At 41.2% G+C, this 14,835-nt stretch overlaps 1 protein-coding gene across 1 annotated transcript in view; it reads left to right on the top strand.

Moving 5' to 3' along the window:
• LOC135510253 (sodium/calcium exchanger 1-like) overlaps positions 1–12,859 on the top strand; it is a 109,204-nt gene extending 96,345 nt beyond the window's left edge. Inside the window, exons 10-15 of the mRNA XM_064931050.1 lie at positions 3,374–3,480; positions 5,791–5,903; positions 8,442–8,541; positions 8,693–8,854; positions 9,594–9,704; positions 10,595–12,859. Coding sequence (XP_064787122.1) covers positions 3,374–3,480; positions 5,791–5,903; positions 8,442–8,541; positions 8,693–8,854; positions 9,594–9,704; positions 10,595–10,974 — 973 coding nt within the window. The 3' untranslated portion in view covers positions 10,975–12,859. The remainder of the gene's footprint in view (positions 1–3,373; positions 3,481–5,790; positions 5,904–8,441; positions 8,542–8,692; positions 8,855–9,593; positions 9,705–10,594) is intronic.
• The last annotated feature ends 1,976 nt before the right edge of the window (positions 12,860–14,835 follow it).

Genomic DNA, 14,835 nt, shown 5'->3' with positions numbered 1-14,835 from the left:
AACCCAGTCATAAACAACTGGAGAGGAGAGGAGAGGGAGAGGGGAAGTGAGGAGAAGGGGGAGAGGAGATGGAGAGGGGAAGTGAGGAGAAGAGGGAGAGGGAGAGGGGAAGTGAGAATAAGGGGGAAAGGGAGAGGGGAAGTGAGAAAAAGGGGGAAAGGGAGAGGGAGGAGTGGAGGAAGACGATAGGAGAAGGGGGGAGAAAAAAAGAGAAGAGAAGAGAGGAGGAGAAGGGGGAGAGGGAGAGGGGGAGAGGAGAGAGATGGAAGAGAGAGAAAGATATGGTGAAAGAGAGAGAGATATAGTGATAGAAACAGAGAGAGAGAGAGAGAGAGAGAGACACACGGAGAGAGCGAAAGAGACAGAGAGAGATATTGTATATATAATATAAGTGATAGTGTGTGATAGTGTATATATAATAGATGTGATTATGTGTTTTAGTGTATATATAATAGATGTGATAGTGTATATATAATAGATGTGATTATATGTGATAGTGTATATATATATAATATATGTGATAGTATATATATATATAATATATGTGGTTATATGTGATAGTGTATATATAATATACGTGATTATATGTGATAGTGTATATATAATAGATGTGATTGTGTGTTTTAGTGTATATAAAATATATGTGATAGCATATATATATATAATATATGTGATAGTATATATATATAATATGTGATAGTATATGTATATAATATATGTGATAGTGTATATATAATAGATGTGATTGTGTGTTTTAGTGTATATATAATATATGTGATAGCATATATATATATATATAATATATGTGATAGCATATATATATATATATAATATATGTGATAGTGTATATATATAATATATGTGATAGTGTATATATATAATATATGTGATAGTGTATATATAATATATGTGATAATGTGTGACAGTGTTTATATAATATATGTGATAGTATATATATAATATATAATATATGTGATAGTATGTGATAGTATATATATAATATATGTGATAGTATATATATAATATATGTGATAGTGTATATATAATATATGTGATAATGTGTGACAGTGTTTATATAATATATGTGATAGTATATATATATATATAATATATGTGATAGTATGTGATAGTATATATATAATATATGTGATAGTGTTTATATAATATATGTGATAGTATATATATAATATATGTGATTATATGTGATAGTGTATATATAATATATGTGATAATGTGTGACAGTGTTTATATAATATATGTGATAGTATATATATAATATATAATATATGTGATAGTATGTGATAGTATATATATAATATATGTGATAGTATATATATAATATATGTGATAGTGTATATATAATATATGTGATAATGTGTGACAGTGTTTATATAATATATGTGATAGTATATATATATATATAATATATGTGATAGTATGTGATAGTATATATATAATATATGTGATAGTGTATATATAATATATGTGATAGTATATATATAATATATGTGATAGTGTTTATATAATATATGTGATAGTATATATATAATATATGTGATAGTGTATATATAATATATGTGATAGTGTATATATAATATATGTGATAGTGTATATATAATATATGTGATAGTATATATATAATATATGTGATAGTGTATATATAATATATGTGATAGTGTATATATAATATATGTGATAATGTGTGACAGTGTTTATATAATATATGTGATAGTATATATATAATATATGTGATAGTATATATATAATATATGTGATAGTGTATATATAATATATGTGATAGTGTATATATAATATATGTGATAGTATATATATAATATATGTGATTATATGTGATAGTGTATATATAATATATGTGATTATATGTGATAGTGTATATATAATATATGTGATAATGTGTGACAGTGTTTATATAATATATGTGATAGTATATATATAATATATAATATATGTGATAGTATGTGATAGTATATATATAATATATGTGATAGTATATATATAATATATGTGATAGTGTATATATAATATATGTGATAGTGTATATATAATATATGTGATAATGTGTGACAGTGTTTATATAATATATGTGATAGTATATATATAATATATGTGATAGTATATATATAATATATGTGACAGTGTTTATATAATATATGTGATAGTATATATATAATATATGTGATAGTATATATATAATATATGTGATAGTGTATATGTAATATATGTGATAGTATATATATAATATATGTGATAGTGTATATATAATATATGTGATAGTGTATATATAATATATGTGATAGTATATATATAATATATGTGATAGTATATATATAATATATGTGATAGTATGTGACAGTGTTTATATAATATATGTGATAATGTGTGACAGTGTTTATATAATATATGTGATAGTGTATATATAATATATAATAGTGCATATAATATATGTGATAATGTGTGATAGTGCATACAATATACGTGACAGTGTATATATAATGTACCCCCACAGCGAGGGTCAGTCAGTGAATTATCAGTAGTGAGAACGTTCAGCGCTGAGACAGACCTCTAATCCTCAATATGGCAGCTAGTCATAACTACACAGCGTGTGTGTGTGTGTGAGATGTGTGTGTGAGATGTGTGTGTGAGATGTGTGTGTGTGTGTGTGTGTTTCCTCTCGTTCTCTCCTCTTCACCTCTGAGCATTGCGTGTTTAATCTTTTCAGGTGTTGCTGTGGTTTTATTAGGGATTGTATGGTTTGGTTTTAATGGTGATTTTATGGTTTCCATGGTGATTTTATGGTATTAATTGTGATTTTATGGTTTTTAATTGAGATTTTATGGTTTTAATGGGGATTTTATGGTTTTAATGGGGATTTTATGGTTTTAATGGGGATGTCAGTTTAATAGTGTCACTAAAGTCACCTTCTCTCCTCCTCCTCCTTCTCCTCTCTCTCTTCTGTTCCTCCTTATACCCCATCTCTCTCTCTCTCCTCTTCTCTGTCTCTCATCCTCATCTCTCTTTCTCTCCTCTTCTCTGTCTCTCCTTCTCATCTCTCTCTCCTCTTCTTTGTCTCTCCTCCTCATCTCTCTCTCTCTCTGTCTCTCTCTCTCTTCTCTGTCTCTCATCCTCATCTCTCTTTCTCTCCTCTTCTCTCTCTCCACCTCATCTCTCTCTCTCTCTCCTCTTCTTTGTCTCTCATCCTCATCTCTCTTTCTCTCCTCTTCTCTCTCTCCACCTCATCTCTCTCTCTCTCTCCTCTTCTCTGTCTCTCCTCCTCATCTCTCTCTCTCTCTCTCTCTCTCTCTCTCTCTCCTCTTCTCTCTCTCTCTTCCTCTCTCTTCCTCTCTGTCTTCAGGAAGATAATCGAGGTGAAGATTATTGATGATGAGCTTTATGAAAAGAACAAGACCTTCACAATGGAGCTGGGGGAACCGCTACTTCTGGATGCTGGCCAAAAACACGGTGTGTGTGTGTGAGTGCGTGTGTGAGTGCGTGTGTGACAGTGTGAGTGCGTGTGTGACTGTGTGAGTGCGTGTGTGACTGTGTGAGTGCGTGTGTGACTGTGGGTGTGTGTGACTGCGTCTGCCTGTCTGTCTGTCTGTCTGTCTGTCTGTCTGTCTGTGTCTGTGTGTGTCGAGAAGCTGCTTAAAGAACCAGCCCCTTGTGGCACACTTGGACAGCCTCGGGTGTACAGTAGGTGCAAGCTGGTGGCACTGATATTTGGCAGTCTCAGCCATGTACACAGATTGCGGGCCTGAAAAAAAAACTAGGGCAAAGAAATTGGCTGCTGCTGCTCTGTTTCAGCTGTCGTGGGCAAACTAGCTGTTTAGAGAAGGAGGTGCTTTCTGTACCCTGGAGGGCCGTGCAAACAGGGGCCTTTGAAATGTTTGGATCCTTTTTTTTTTTGATTGGTGGATTCAAATAAACGATTTAAAATGTGTGTGTGTGTGTCTGTTGACGTGTTTACCTATTCTTGGGTGGAGAAGTCCCCACAAAAATAGTAAATAAACAAACATTTGACCAACTGGTGACCTTTTGTTGGTCCCCACAAGGTCAAATGCTATTTCTAGGCGGTTTAGGGTTAAGGTTAGGGTTAGAATTTATTTTAGGGTTAGGAGGCAGGGTTAGTTTTAGGGTTAGCATTAGGCTATAACTAGTTAAGCAAATGTGTCTAAGATACAAGGAATAAGACCATATGCATAACGTTAGCTAGCGAGCTAGACAGCTAACAATAACCAGCTAACAGTACACTTTAACTTGAAGTGAAACCACTTTCTGTCAAATTTAGGAACGTTCTAGAAGAAAAAGAAACACACACCTATTAAGACGAGGTGCTGGCTAGCGGAGTAGAAACTTTAAAATAAAATAAATAAAAGAGAGCCGCACACTCTTGGAGCTCAGATGCAAAAATGTAATACCAACGTTTCGACAGCCAAGCTGTCTTCATCAGGGTACCATCATACCCTGATGAAGACAGCTTGGCTGTCGAAACGTTGGCATTAAATTTTTGCATCTGAGCTCCAAGAGTGTGCGGCTCTCTTTTATTTTCAAATTTAGGAACGTGTCATGTCTACTAAAAATGTAGCTAGCTAGACTATCTTACCCGTATACATCATGGATGGACATGTCTCTCTCACGGATGACTCACGGTTGCCCTTCGTTTGAAGATGTAATCCGGAGACAGGTGTTTTCTCCATCTCCTTAGCTATCATACTCAAATTCCACTGATTTCAAAACTCGGTCCTCCAGAAAGTGGAGAGCATACACGTAACGTTAGCTAGCAGTACACTTTAACTTGACTTTAGGTTTATGCAGTTTTACTACGCAATAAAACGTTTTTTTTTTTAAGCTGCGTTAGACAGGATTACCTAGACATACTGACCAGCTCTAATAGACAGAAGCGTGCTATATGGCTGACCAATCCAAACTCATATCTCGGCATGTCCAGCCCATTCATTATCTTAGCCAATCATGGCTAACGGAAAGGTTGCTGTCTTTTTCTGAGCTAAACCAACTGGGCTCGTAATTTAACCATTTAATGTGTATTTACAGATGGCATACATGTTTGTTATTAAGGCAAATTAAAGTTCACATTTTCCAGAAGGCATTTCTGCCAAAAAAACGCATTTTGATAAGAAAAAGTTTACATTCAAATGGCTCTCCTGTAAAGTAGTGACGCCTAGTTTCCTGAAACAAATCACGTATGACTGAAATGATACGTTGTGTTGAGATATGACCGGAATGATTCTCTCTCCTTTTTCTAATATGTCCTGAATAAGACTCCATATGTTTCATGTTCAACATGAAAAGCCACCAGCCTCGGGCAGAGTTTCATTAATATAATATGTAGCGTTAGCGTGATTTTGTTTGACATACTGCTTAGCTTGTGTCTGGAGGCTAATGATAACCACCAACAGTGTCAAGTGTTGTGTTAGCGTAGCTTGTGTCTAAGGCGCTATTGATAACAGGTGGGTGTGATTTAATTATGCAGCGATAGTGATGCCAGCTAGTGAACACACACACACAGACACAGACACACACACAGACACACACACACAGACACACACACACACAGACACACACACACACACACACACACACACACACACACACACACACACACACACACACACACACACACACACTTTACAGCAGAGGATGGGTTTTCTGAAAGCCACGTTAGCTACAAAGCTTTCTGGGAACTCATCCCGTCAGCCCATCTTGGCTCTCCTTCACATTTTCTGACCTGTCCGTCATTCCCCCGTTTCCTAGGCGACTCCAATGAGAACAAGCCGACGGATGACGAGGTGGCCAAGATGGGCTGTCCCAGTCTAGGAGAAAACACACGGATAGAGGTGGTCATCGAAGAGTCATACGAGTTCAAGGTATCTGTGTTCATTTGAGTCCTCCTTTAGTATGTTTGGAGTATGTTTTGGGCATTTGTTTTGTACATTTATTTCGGGCATTTGTTTTGGGCATTTGTTTTGGGCATTTGTTTTGGGCATTTGTTTTGGGCATTTGTTTTGGGCATTTGTTTTGGGCATTTGTTTTGTACATTTGTTTTGGGCATTTGTTTTGTACATTTGTTTTGGGCATTTGTTTTGTACATTTGTTTTGGGCATTTGTTTTGTACATTTGTTTTGGGCATTTGTTTTGTACATTTGTTTTGGGCATTTGTTTTGTACATTTGTTTTGGGCATTTGTTTTGTACATTTGTTTTGGGCATTTGTTTTGTACATTTGTTTCGAGCATTTGTTTTGGGTCTATACCGGCGAACATTAAAAAAAGTTTAAGAAAAACGTTTTCAAAATTAAACAAATATCCATCTCAAAAATGTGCATCGGCCAATTAAAATCATTGACGTAGTTACACGTGATGAATGCAGGATTTCTTACAGGAAATCATCACTGCCACCTTGTCAGGTTAGCATAAGGCTAAATGTGCCAGGTTATGTAATGGGAACAGCTAACGTAAGGCTAAATGTGCCAGGTTATGTAATGGGAACAGCTAGCGTAAGGCTAAATGTGCCAGGTTATGTAATGGGAACAGCTAGCGTAAGGCTAAATGTGCCAGGTTATGTAATGGGAACAGCTAACGTAAGGCTAAATGTGCCAGGTTATGTAATGGGAACAGCTAACGTAAGGCTAAATGTGCCAGGTTATGTAATGGGAACAGCTAACGTAAGGCTAAATGTGCCAGGTTATATAATGGGAACAGCTAGCGTAAGGCTAAATGTGCCAGGTTGTGTAATGGGAACTGCTAACGTAAGGCTAAATGTGCCAGGCTATGTAATGGGAATGTTTTCTCACTTGTAAACCTTTTCTAATGTTGACAAGACCCTTTGTGTTTTATCTTCTGTTCTTCAGACAGCTTTTAGAATGTTTTGTGTATTCATTTGTGTATCATTTGTGTGTGTGTGTGTGTGTGTGTGTGTGTGTGTGTGTGTGTGTGTGTGTGTGTGTGTGTGTGTGTGTGTGTGTGTGTGTGTGTGTGTGTGTGTGTGTGTGTGTGTGTGTGTGTGTGTGTAGTGTGGGGTGAATACACTTATGAGAAGAGCTAAGAAGGTATAGTCTCTCTTTCGGTCTCTGTATTAATAGTATGCTTGTGTGTTTCTGTACGCGAGTGCATGGGTGTGTGTGTGTGTGTGTGTGTGTGTAAAACCTCTTTAATAAGCACATTTAAAAACGACTACTAACTTATTCCCTCACTGCATTGCCTATATAAGCTGAATCATAACTTGAGATCGACTCAGGCCTAGTATTCGATCAGATCAAGCGTTTAACCGACGGTAGCAGACACCCGCGTAGCAGATGATTTGTTGGTGTCGGAGTTGGAGCTGTCAAATCGGTGAGCAGCTCCAGATCGTTGTCACGTAGCCCCGCCCCACTCATAATAAAAGTTCAGAACTAGAAAGTGTAGGCTATATTAACACATTAAAAATCCTTAAATTAAATAATGAGGATTTCTATCAGTCTAACGGAGGTGTCGATCACATCTGACATTCCAGTGTTAGAGCTTGTTAACAAGGCATCATGGGATTTCTCTTAATGCAGCCGATGGCAGTCTTGTTAACAATGCATCATGGGATTTCTCTTAATGCAGCCGATGGCAGTCTTGTTAACAATGCATCATGGGATTTCTCTTAATGCAGCCGATGGCAGTCTTGTTAACAATGCATCATGGGATTTCTCTTAATGCAGCCAATGGCAGTCCTCTGGATCTGGTGACACCAGTATATAGCATGGATTGTTGTTTTGGATTGTTTGTACATACCTTTTATTTATCGGGTTTGAGAAAAATAACACTTTACTCTATAAAAAAATAATAATAATTATTGTTATTATTATTGTTGTCCACTTTAGGTGTAATTCCAGGAGCTGCATGTGAATTTGACAGCTCTGACTCAGTTCCACCTCCGACACCGTCAAAACAACCGCTATGCAGATGTTGACTAAAGCGGATCCGATTGAATCAAACCCTCTGTTTTCTTCGTTTGATCTTGCTGTAAATCCTTACCGTGGAGATCCACGAGCATGAGGGCTCTATTCAATCTGGATGGCAAGACGCATTATAGATTGCAAGCGTTTCGCTACACGCCGCGATAACCTCTGCTAAACACGTGTACGACACATGGCGTTTACCACGAATACAGTCTCCACTAATGCTTTTTTATCGATTTATTTATTTATTTAACTAGGCAAGTCAGTTAATTCTTATTTTCAATGACGGCCTAGGAACAGTGGGTTAACTGCCTGTTGACCATTTCTGTTTACCGCGAATACAGTCTCCACTAATGTGGGGAACATTACCATTGAATTGCAGATCCAAGATTTCTCTCATCTCAAGTTAAGATTCAGCTGTGTGTGTGTGTGATTGTGAATTAACTGACTGTGTGTGTGGGGGGGTCTCTATTGTGTGTGTAGAACACAGTAGATAAGCTGATCAAGAAGACTAATCTTGCGTTGGTGGTGGGAAGCTGCAGCTGGAGAGAGCAGTTTGTCTCTGCCGTCACTGTCAGCGCAGGTACCGACCTTGCTTCCTCTCTGCGTGATGTCACATCCTGTTCACGTCATTTCACTTTCAGTCTACAGGATTCATTTCGTACCGACTGAACAGAATTAGAACCCAAACTCTCTGTTCTCCCTGCCCCCTCTCTCTCTCTCTCTCTCTCTAGGTGATGATGATGATGAGGAGAGTGGTGAAGAGCGTCTCCCGTCCTGTTTTGACTACATCATGCACTTCCTCACCGTCTTCTGGAAAGTTCTGTTTGCCTTTGTCCCTCCGACAGAGTACTGGAATGGCTGGGCCTGCTTCATCGTCTCCATCAGTCTCATCGGTAGGTAACCCTGACCCCTGACCCTACAGAGTACTGGAATGGCTGGGCCTGCTTCATCGTCTCCATCAGTCTCATCGGTAGGTAACCCTGACCCCTGACCCTACAGAGTACTGGAATGGCTGGGCCTGCTTCATCGTCTCCATCAGTCTCATCGGTAGGTAACCCTGACCCCTGACCCCTGACCCTACAGAGTACTGGAATGGCTGGGCCTGCTTCCTCGTCTCCATCAGTCTCATCGGTAGGTAACCCTGACCCCTGACCCTACAGAGTACTGGAATGGCTGGGCCTGCTTCATCGTCTCCATCAGTCTCATCGGTAGGTAACCCTGACCCCTGACCCTACAGAGTACTGGAATGGCTGGGCCTGCTTCATCGTCTCCATCAGTCTCATCGGTAGGTAACCCTGACCCCTGACCCCTGACCCTACAGAGTACTGGAATGGCTGGGCCTGCTTCCTCGTCTCCATCAGTCTCATCGGTAGGTAACCCTGACCCCTGACCCTACAGAGTACTGGAATGGCTGGGCTGTCCATCTCCCTTAATATTAGGTAACACGAAATTCATGTGTAACCAAGGATTGGTCAACTCAGTTTGAAATACCACTATCCTGCGGCATCAACTAAGACGGGAAGCGCGAAGGTCACGTGTGGCGAAGCAAACGATTAAAGGTTGTTTACCAGTGTGGGCTGGTGAGGAAGGAATCTAACTGTCTGTCGTAATGTGTTTTTGATTCCCTGCTAGGAGTTCTGACGGCTGTAACAGGAGACCTGGCCTCTGCCTTCGGCTGCACTGTGGGTCTGAAGGACTCTGTCACTGCAGTGGTGTTTGTAGCACTAGGGACCTCTGTACCAGGTAGATTACACGCACACACACACAGCCCCCCATACACACACACACACACACACACACACACACACACAGCCCCCCCCCCCACACTCATAGACAGACACACACACACACACACACACACACACACACACACACACACACACACACACACACACAGCCCCCCCTACACTCATAGACACACACACACTCTTCCTTTCTCTCCTTCTATGTTCCCTCTGTTTGTCCTAATTGTGTAATCATGATGATGTAATGACATTTTAAACTGTAACCTTCGTGCCCCGGTACCCAGGTGTGTGTTGTGGGCTGTAGGTGTGACAGAGTACGCGTGCAGAATTATGACCGCCTTAAGGGAGTTGGTATGTGTGTCTCCTCTCACCTGCCTTATTTAATCTGGTCTTCTCTCTCCCTCTTTTTCATCCATTTTCCCACTTTTCTTCACCATCTATCTCTCTTTCCCCCTCCCCCTTTCTCCCCCTTCTCCCATCCTTCCCCCTCCTCATCCCCCTCTCCTCTCCCTTCTCTTTCTGCTATTTCTTCTCTTCTCCCTCTCCACTACAACCCCCTCCCTCTCCCACCCCTCTCTCCACTACTATCCCCCTCCCTCTCCCCTCATCTCTCCACTACTATCCCCCTCCCTCTCCCCTCCTCTCTCCACTACTATCCCCCTCCCTCTCCCCTCCTCTCTCCACTACTATCCCCCTCCCTCTCCCCCTCCTCTCTCCACTACTACCCCCCTCCCTCTCCCCCTCCTCTCTCCACTACTATCCCCCTCCCCCTCCCCTCCTCTCTCCACTACTACCCCCTCCCTCTCCCCCTCCTCTCTCCACTACTACCCACTCCCTCTCCACTACTACCCCCTCCTTCTCCCCCCTCCACTCTCCACTATTACCCAGACACCTTTGCCAGTAAGGTGGCCGCCATCCAGGACCAGTACGCCGACGCTTCCATCGGCAACGTAACCGGTAGCAACGCCGTGAACGTCTTCCTTGGGATCGGAGTGGCGTGGACCATCGCCGCCGTGTTCTGGCGTTCCAAAGGCCAGGTGTTTCGTGTCGACCCGGGCTCGCTGGCGTTCTCCGTCACGCTCTTCACGGTGATGGCGTGCATATGCGTGATGATCCTCCTCTACCGACGGCGAGCGTCAGTGGCGGGCGGGGAGCTCGGAGGGCCGAGGACGACCAAGATCATCACATCACTGGTCTTCTTCTTCATGTGGCTGATCTATATATTGCTGTCATCACTGGAGGCATACTGTCACATACCTGGGTTCTAGAGAGAGAGAGATGGAGGGGCGAGGGAAGAGCGGAAGAGAGAAGGATGGAGGGGTGGGTTGGGGGAGACAGAGAGGAGGAATAGACACAGGGAGGGAACAAAAGGAAACCCACTCGGCGAAAACTGGTTGAATCAACATTGTTTCCACGTTGTTTCAACAACAACAAAAAATGAAGCGTAATGACGTTTATTCAACGTGGGAAACGGATTGGATTTGCAACTTAAATCCAATGTCATGGGGACATTTTTTTGTCAGCCAAATGTAAATGAAAAGTAGATGTTGAATTGACGTCTGCGCCAGTGGGAAGGGAGGCAGGCAGAGAGGACATGTTGGAAAGAGCATTCTCCCTTTCTCCCTCTAACACTAGAGTCAGTATTCTCTATCTAACACTAGAGTCAGTATTCTCTATCTAACACTAGAGTCAGTATTCTCCCTCTAACACTAGAGTCAGTATTCTCCATCTAACACTAGAGTCAGTATTCTCCCTCTAACACTAGAGTCAGTATTCTCCCTCTAACACTAGAGTCAGTATTCTCCCTCTAACACTAGAGTCAGTATTCTCCCTCTAACACTAGAGTCAGTATTCTCCCTCTAACACTAGAGTCAGTATTCTCTATCTAACACTAGAGTCAGTATTCTCCCTCTAACACTAGAGTCAGTATTTTCCCTCTAACACTAGAGTCAGTATTCTCCCTCTAACACTAGAGTCAGTATTCTCCCTCTAACACTAGAGTCAGTATTCTCTATCTAACACTAGAGTCAGTATTCTCTATCTAACACTAGAGTCAGTATTCTCCCTCTAACACTAGAGTCAGTATTCTCCCTCTAACACTAGAGTCAGTATTCTCCCTCTAACACTAGAGTCAGTATTCTCCATCTAACACTAGAGTCAGTATTCTCCATCTAACACTAGAGTCAGTATTCTCCCTCTAACACTAGAGTCAGTATTCTCTATCTAACACTAGAGTCAGTATTCTCCATCTCAGTGAAAGCCTCTAACATCCAACAGGTAGAGGTCATATCAGTGAAAGCCTCTAACATCCAACAGGTAGAGGTCATATCAGTGAAAGCCTCTAACATCCAACAGGTAGAGGTCATATCAGTGAAAGCCTCTAACATCCAACAGGTAGAGGTCATATCAGTGAAAGCCTCTAACATCCAACAGGTAGAGGTCATATCAGTGAAAGCCTCTAACATCCAACAGGTAGAGGTCATATCAGTGAAAGCCTCTAATCCAACAGGTAGAGGTCATATCAGTGAAAGCCTCTAACATCCAACAGGTAGAGGTCATATCAGTGAAAGCCTCTAATCCAACAGGTAGAGGTCATATCAGTGAAAGCCTCTAATCCAACAGGTAGAGGTCATCTCAGTGAAAGCCTCTAACATCCAACAGGTAGAGGTCATATCAGTGAAAGCCTCTAATCCAACAGGTAGAGGTCATCTCAGTGAAAGCCTCTAATCCAACAGGTAGAGGTCATCTCAGTGAAAGCCTCTAATCCAACAGGTAGAGGCCCCCTGCATTACGACCCTCCTCTCCTCCTTCCTCTCTTTCCTTCCCTCGCTCACTCCGCCCAGCCTTATTCTCCAATAGACTGTAAACGTCTTAATATTGTCTTAAAGTGATAGGCTAGTAGAGGACGTTAGACCACACCCCTTTCCCCGCCACCCTCGCTCCTGTTGAGCCAATCCCAAGTCACCTTGCTCCCTAAGGAAGACCTTGCCCCTCCCACTTTTCGACGGCGTTGGTGTGTAGATGTTGTTATTGCGAAATTGTAAAGAAAATAATAAATAATGAAAATGATGATTATTATGAAGAAGTATGTTAAAAACATTGGAATGACAGAGAAGATGATATTAAAAGACTAATTATTATGTGAGAACTGTACGGAATGATAATAATTGAACTTTGCAATAAAGAAAATGTTGAATATGAAATATATTAAAATACTTATAAAAACAACCCCCACTATTGTTGGATATAAAACTAAGATTAAACTAACCTGTTAGTAGAAAATGTAACCAACTAGCCCACCGACTAGTGACATTTTGTCTTTTCAAATATTGCGTGGAGTTGATTTTGGACCCAGACTATCTATCTATTTGTCTACTAGTCCGGCTGACCCTGTGCCCAAAATCCTTCAATTCCATCCCTGGTTACAACCATTATAACCAAGCAGGAAATGACATAATGCCCAAACAGGATATCAGGTAACCGGAAACAGAAAGGAGGGTGGACCAAACTGACAAACTTAATTTAGACCAATGAAATTTGAGGATAATCATGACGATGATTGATCGATTGTTTCTAACTGTGTGTCGTATAAGAGACATTTCCGATGTTTGTCTTAAAAACTAAACAAACAAAGAAACTATGGGTTTTATGCTGAATAAATAAATCAATAAGGTGTGAATATAGATATGTATAAGGCTGGTGTAAAGACTATGTACCATGCCTTCTTGGTTTCATTCTCAATGAGAGGAGACCATAGAGTTGGATAGAGGGTGCACTGGAAAATATATTTTAGATGAGCTCTCTAGTGCAACTCTATGGCGCACACAGATCTCTCCTTCCTCCCAAAGTGTGCACTTGTTCACTTTCCTTCACTGATTTGAATATAAATTACTGGTATAGGAAATATGGTGGGAAATGCCTACACCGATCCAATGATTTTAGATTTTCGGAAATAGTGAACCATAGAGTTGGATAGAGCGTACACTTCAGGAGGAAGGAAATATTATTGGGATGCACCTGTCCTCTATCTGTTGTACAGCCATTAAACTAAACCAAGGACCAACTAACCAACCAACCAACCAACCAACCAACTAACTAACTCTATGTTGTCATGCTAATACAACCACACTGTGATACAACACACAGCCTGTCCACTGAATATTAAACCCCAGCTCCGTCCTCTGAATATGACATCGCAGCTCAGTCAGTCCCTTGAATATGACATCACAGCTCAGTCAGTCCCTTGAATATGACATCACAGCGTAGTCCGTCCCTGAATATGACATCACAGCGTAGTCCGTCCCTGAATATGACATCCCAGCTCAGTCAGTCCTCTGAATATGACATCACAGTGTAGTCCGTCCCTGAATATGACATCACAGTTCAGTCTGACTTCTGAAAATGCTAATAAGGAGTTACAAAGATCAGTGTATTATTATTATATTATATTAGTGTTAACATGGGGCATTTAATGGGGAAATATTTCATAAAATATCTGACGACTACCAACATTCATTGCCAAGGTTAGAAACGTTGAGACTAAGGTTCAATCAGGTTAACCGGCGATAGCCGACACCCGCATCGCTGATGTCTTGGCGGTGTCGGAGGTGGAACTGCGTTGGAGCTGTCAAATCGGTGAGCAGCTGCTCTTGTTCATTGTTACAAAGCCACACCCGTCCCACTCGACTTAGAAGTTCAGAACAAGAAAATGTAGGAATGACGCTCTGGCTAACGACGCTCTGCCTAACGACGCTCTGGCTAACGACGCTCTGGCTAACGACGCTCAGCCTAACGACGCTCTGGCTAACGACGCTCTGGCTAACGACGCTCTGGCTAACGACGCTCTGGCTAGCGACGCTCTGCCTAACGACGCTCAGCCTAACGACGCTCAGCCTAACGACGCTCTGGCTAGTGACGCTCAGCCTAACGACGCTCAGCCTAACGACGCTCAGCCTAACGACGCTCTGGCTAGTGACGCTCAGCCTAACGACGCTCAGCCTAACGACGCTCAGCCTAACGACGCTCTGGCTAGTGACGCTCAGCCTAACGACGCTCTGGCTAACGACGCTCTGGCTAACGACGCTCAGCCTAACGACGCTCAGCCTAACGACGCTCAGCCTAACGACGCT

This window comes from Oncorhynchus masou, chromosome 23 (assembly GCF_036934945.1).
Source record: "Oncorhynchus masou masou isolate Uvic2021 chromosome 23, UVic_Omas_1.1, whole genome shotgun sequence".
NCBI classification, from domain to species: Eukaryota; Metazoa; Chordata; class Actinopteri; order Salmoniformes; family Salmonidae; genus Oncorhynchus; species Oncorhynchus masou.
The sequence above is the reverse complement of the archived record's forward strand: the minus strand, read 5'-3'. Positions and strand labels throughout refer to the sequence as shown.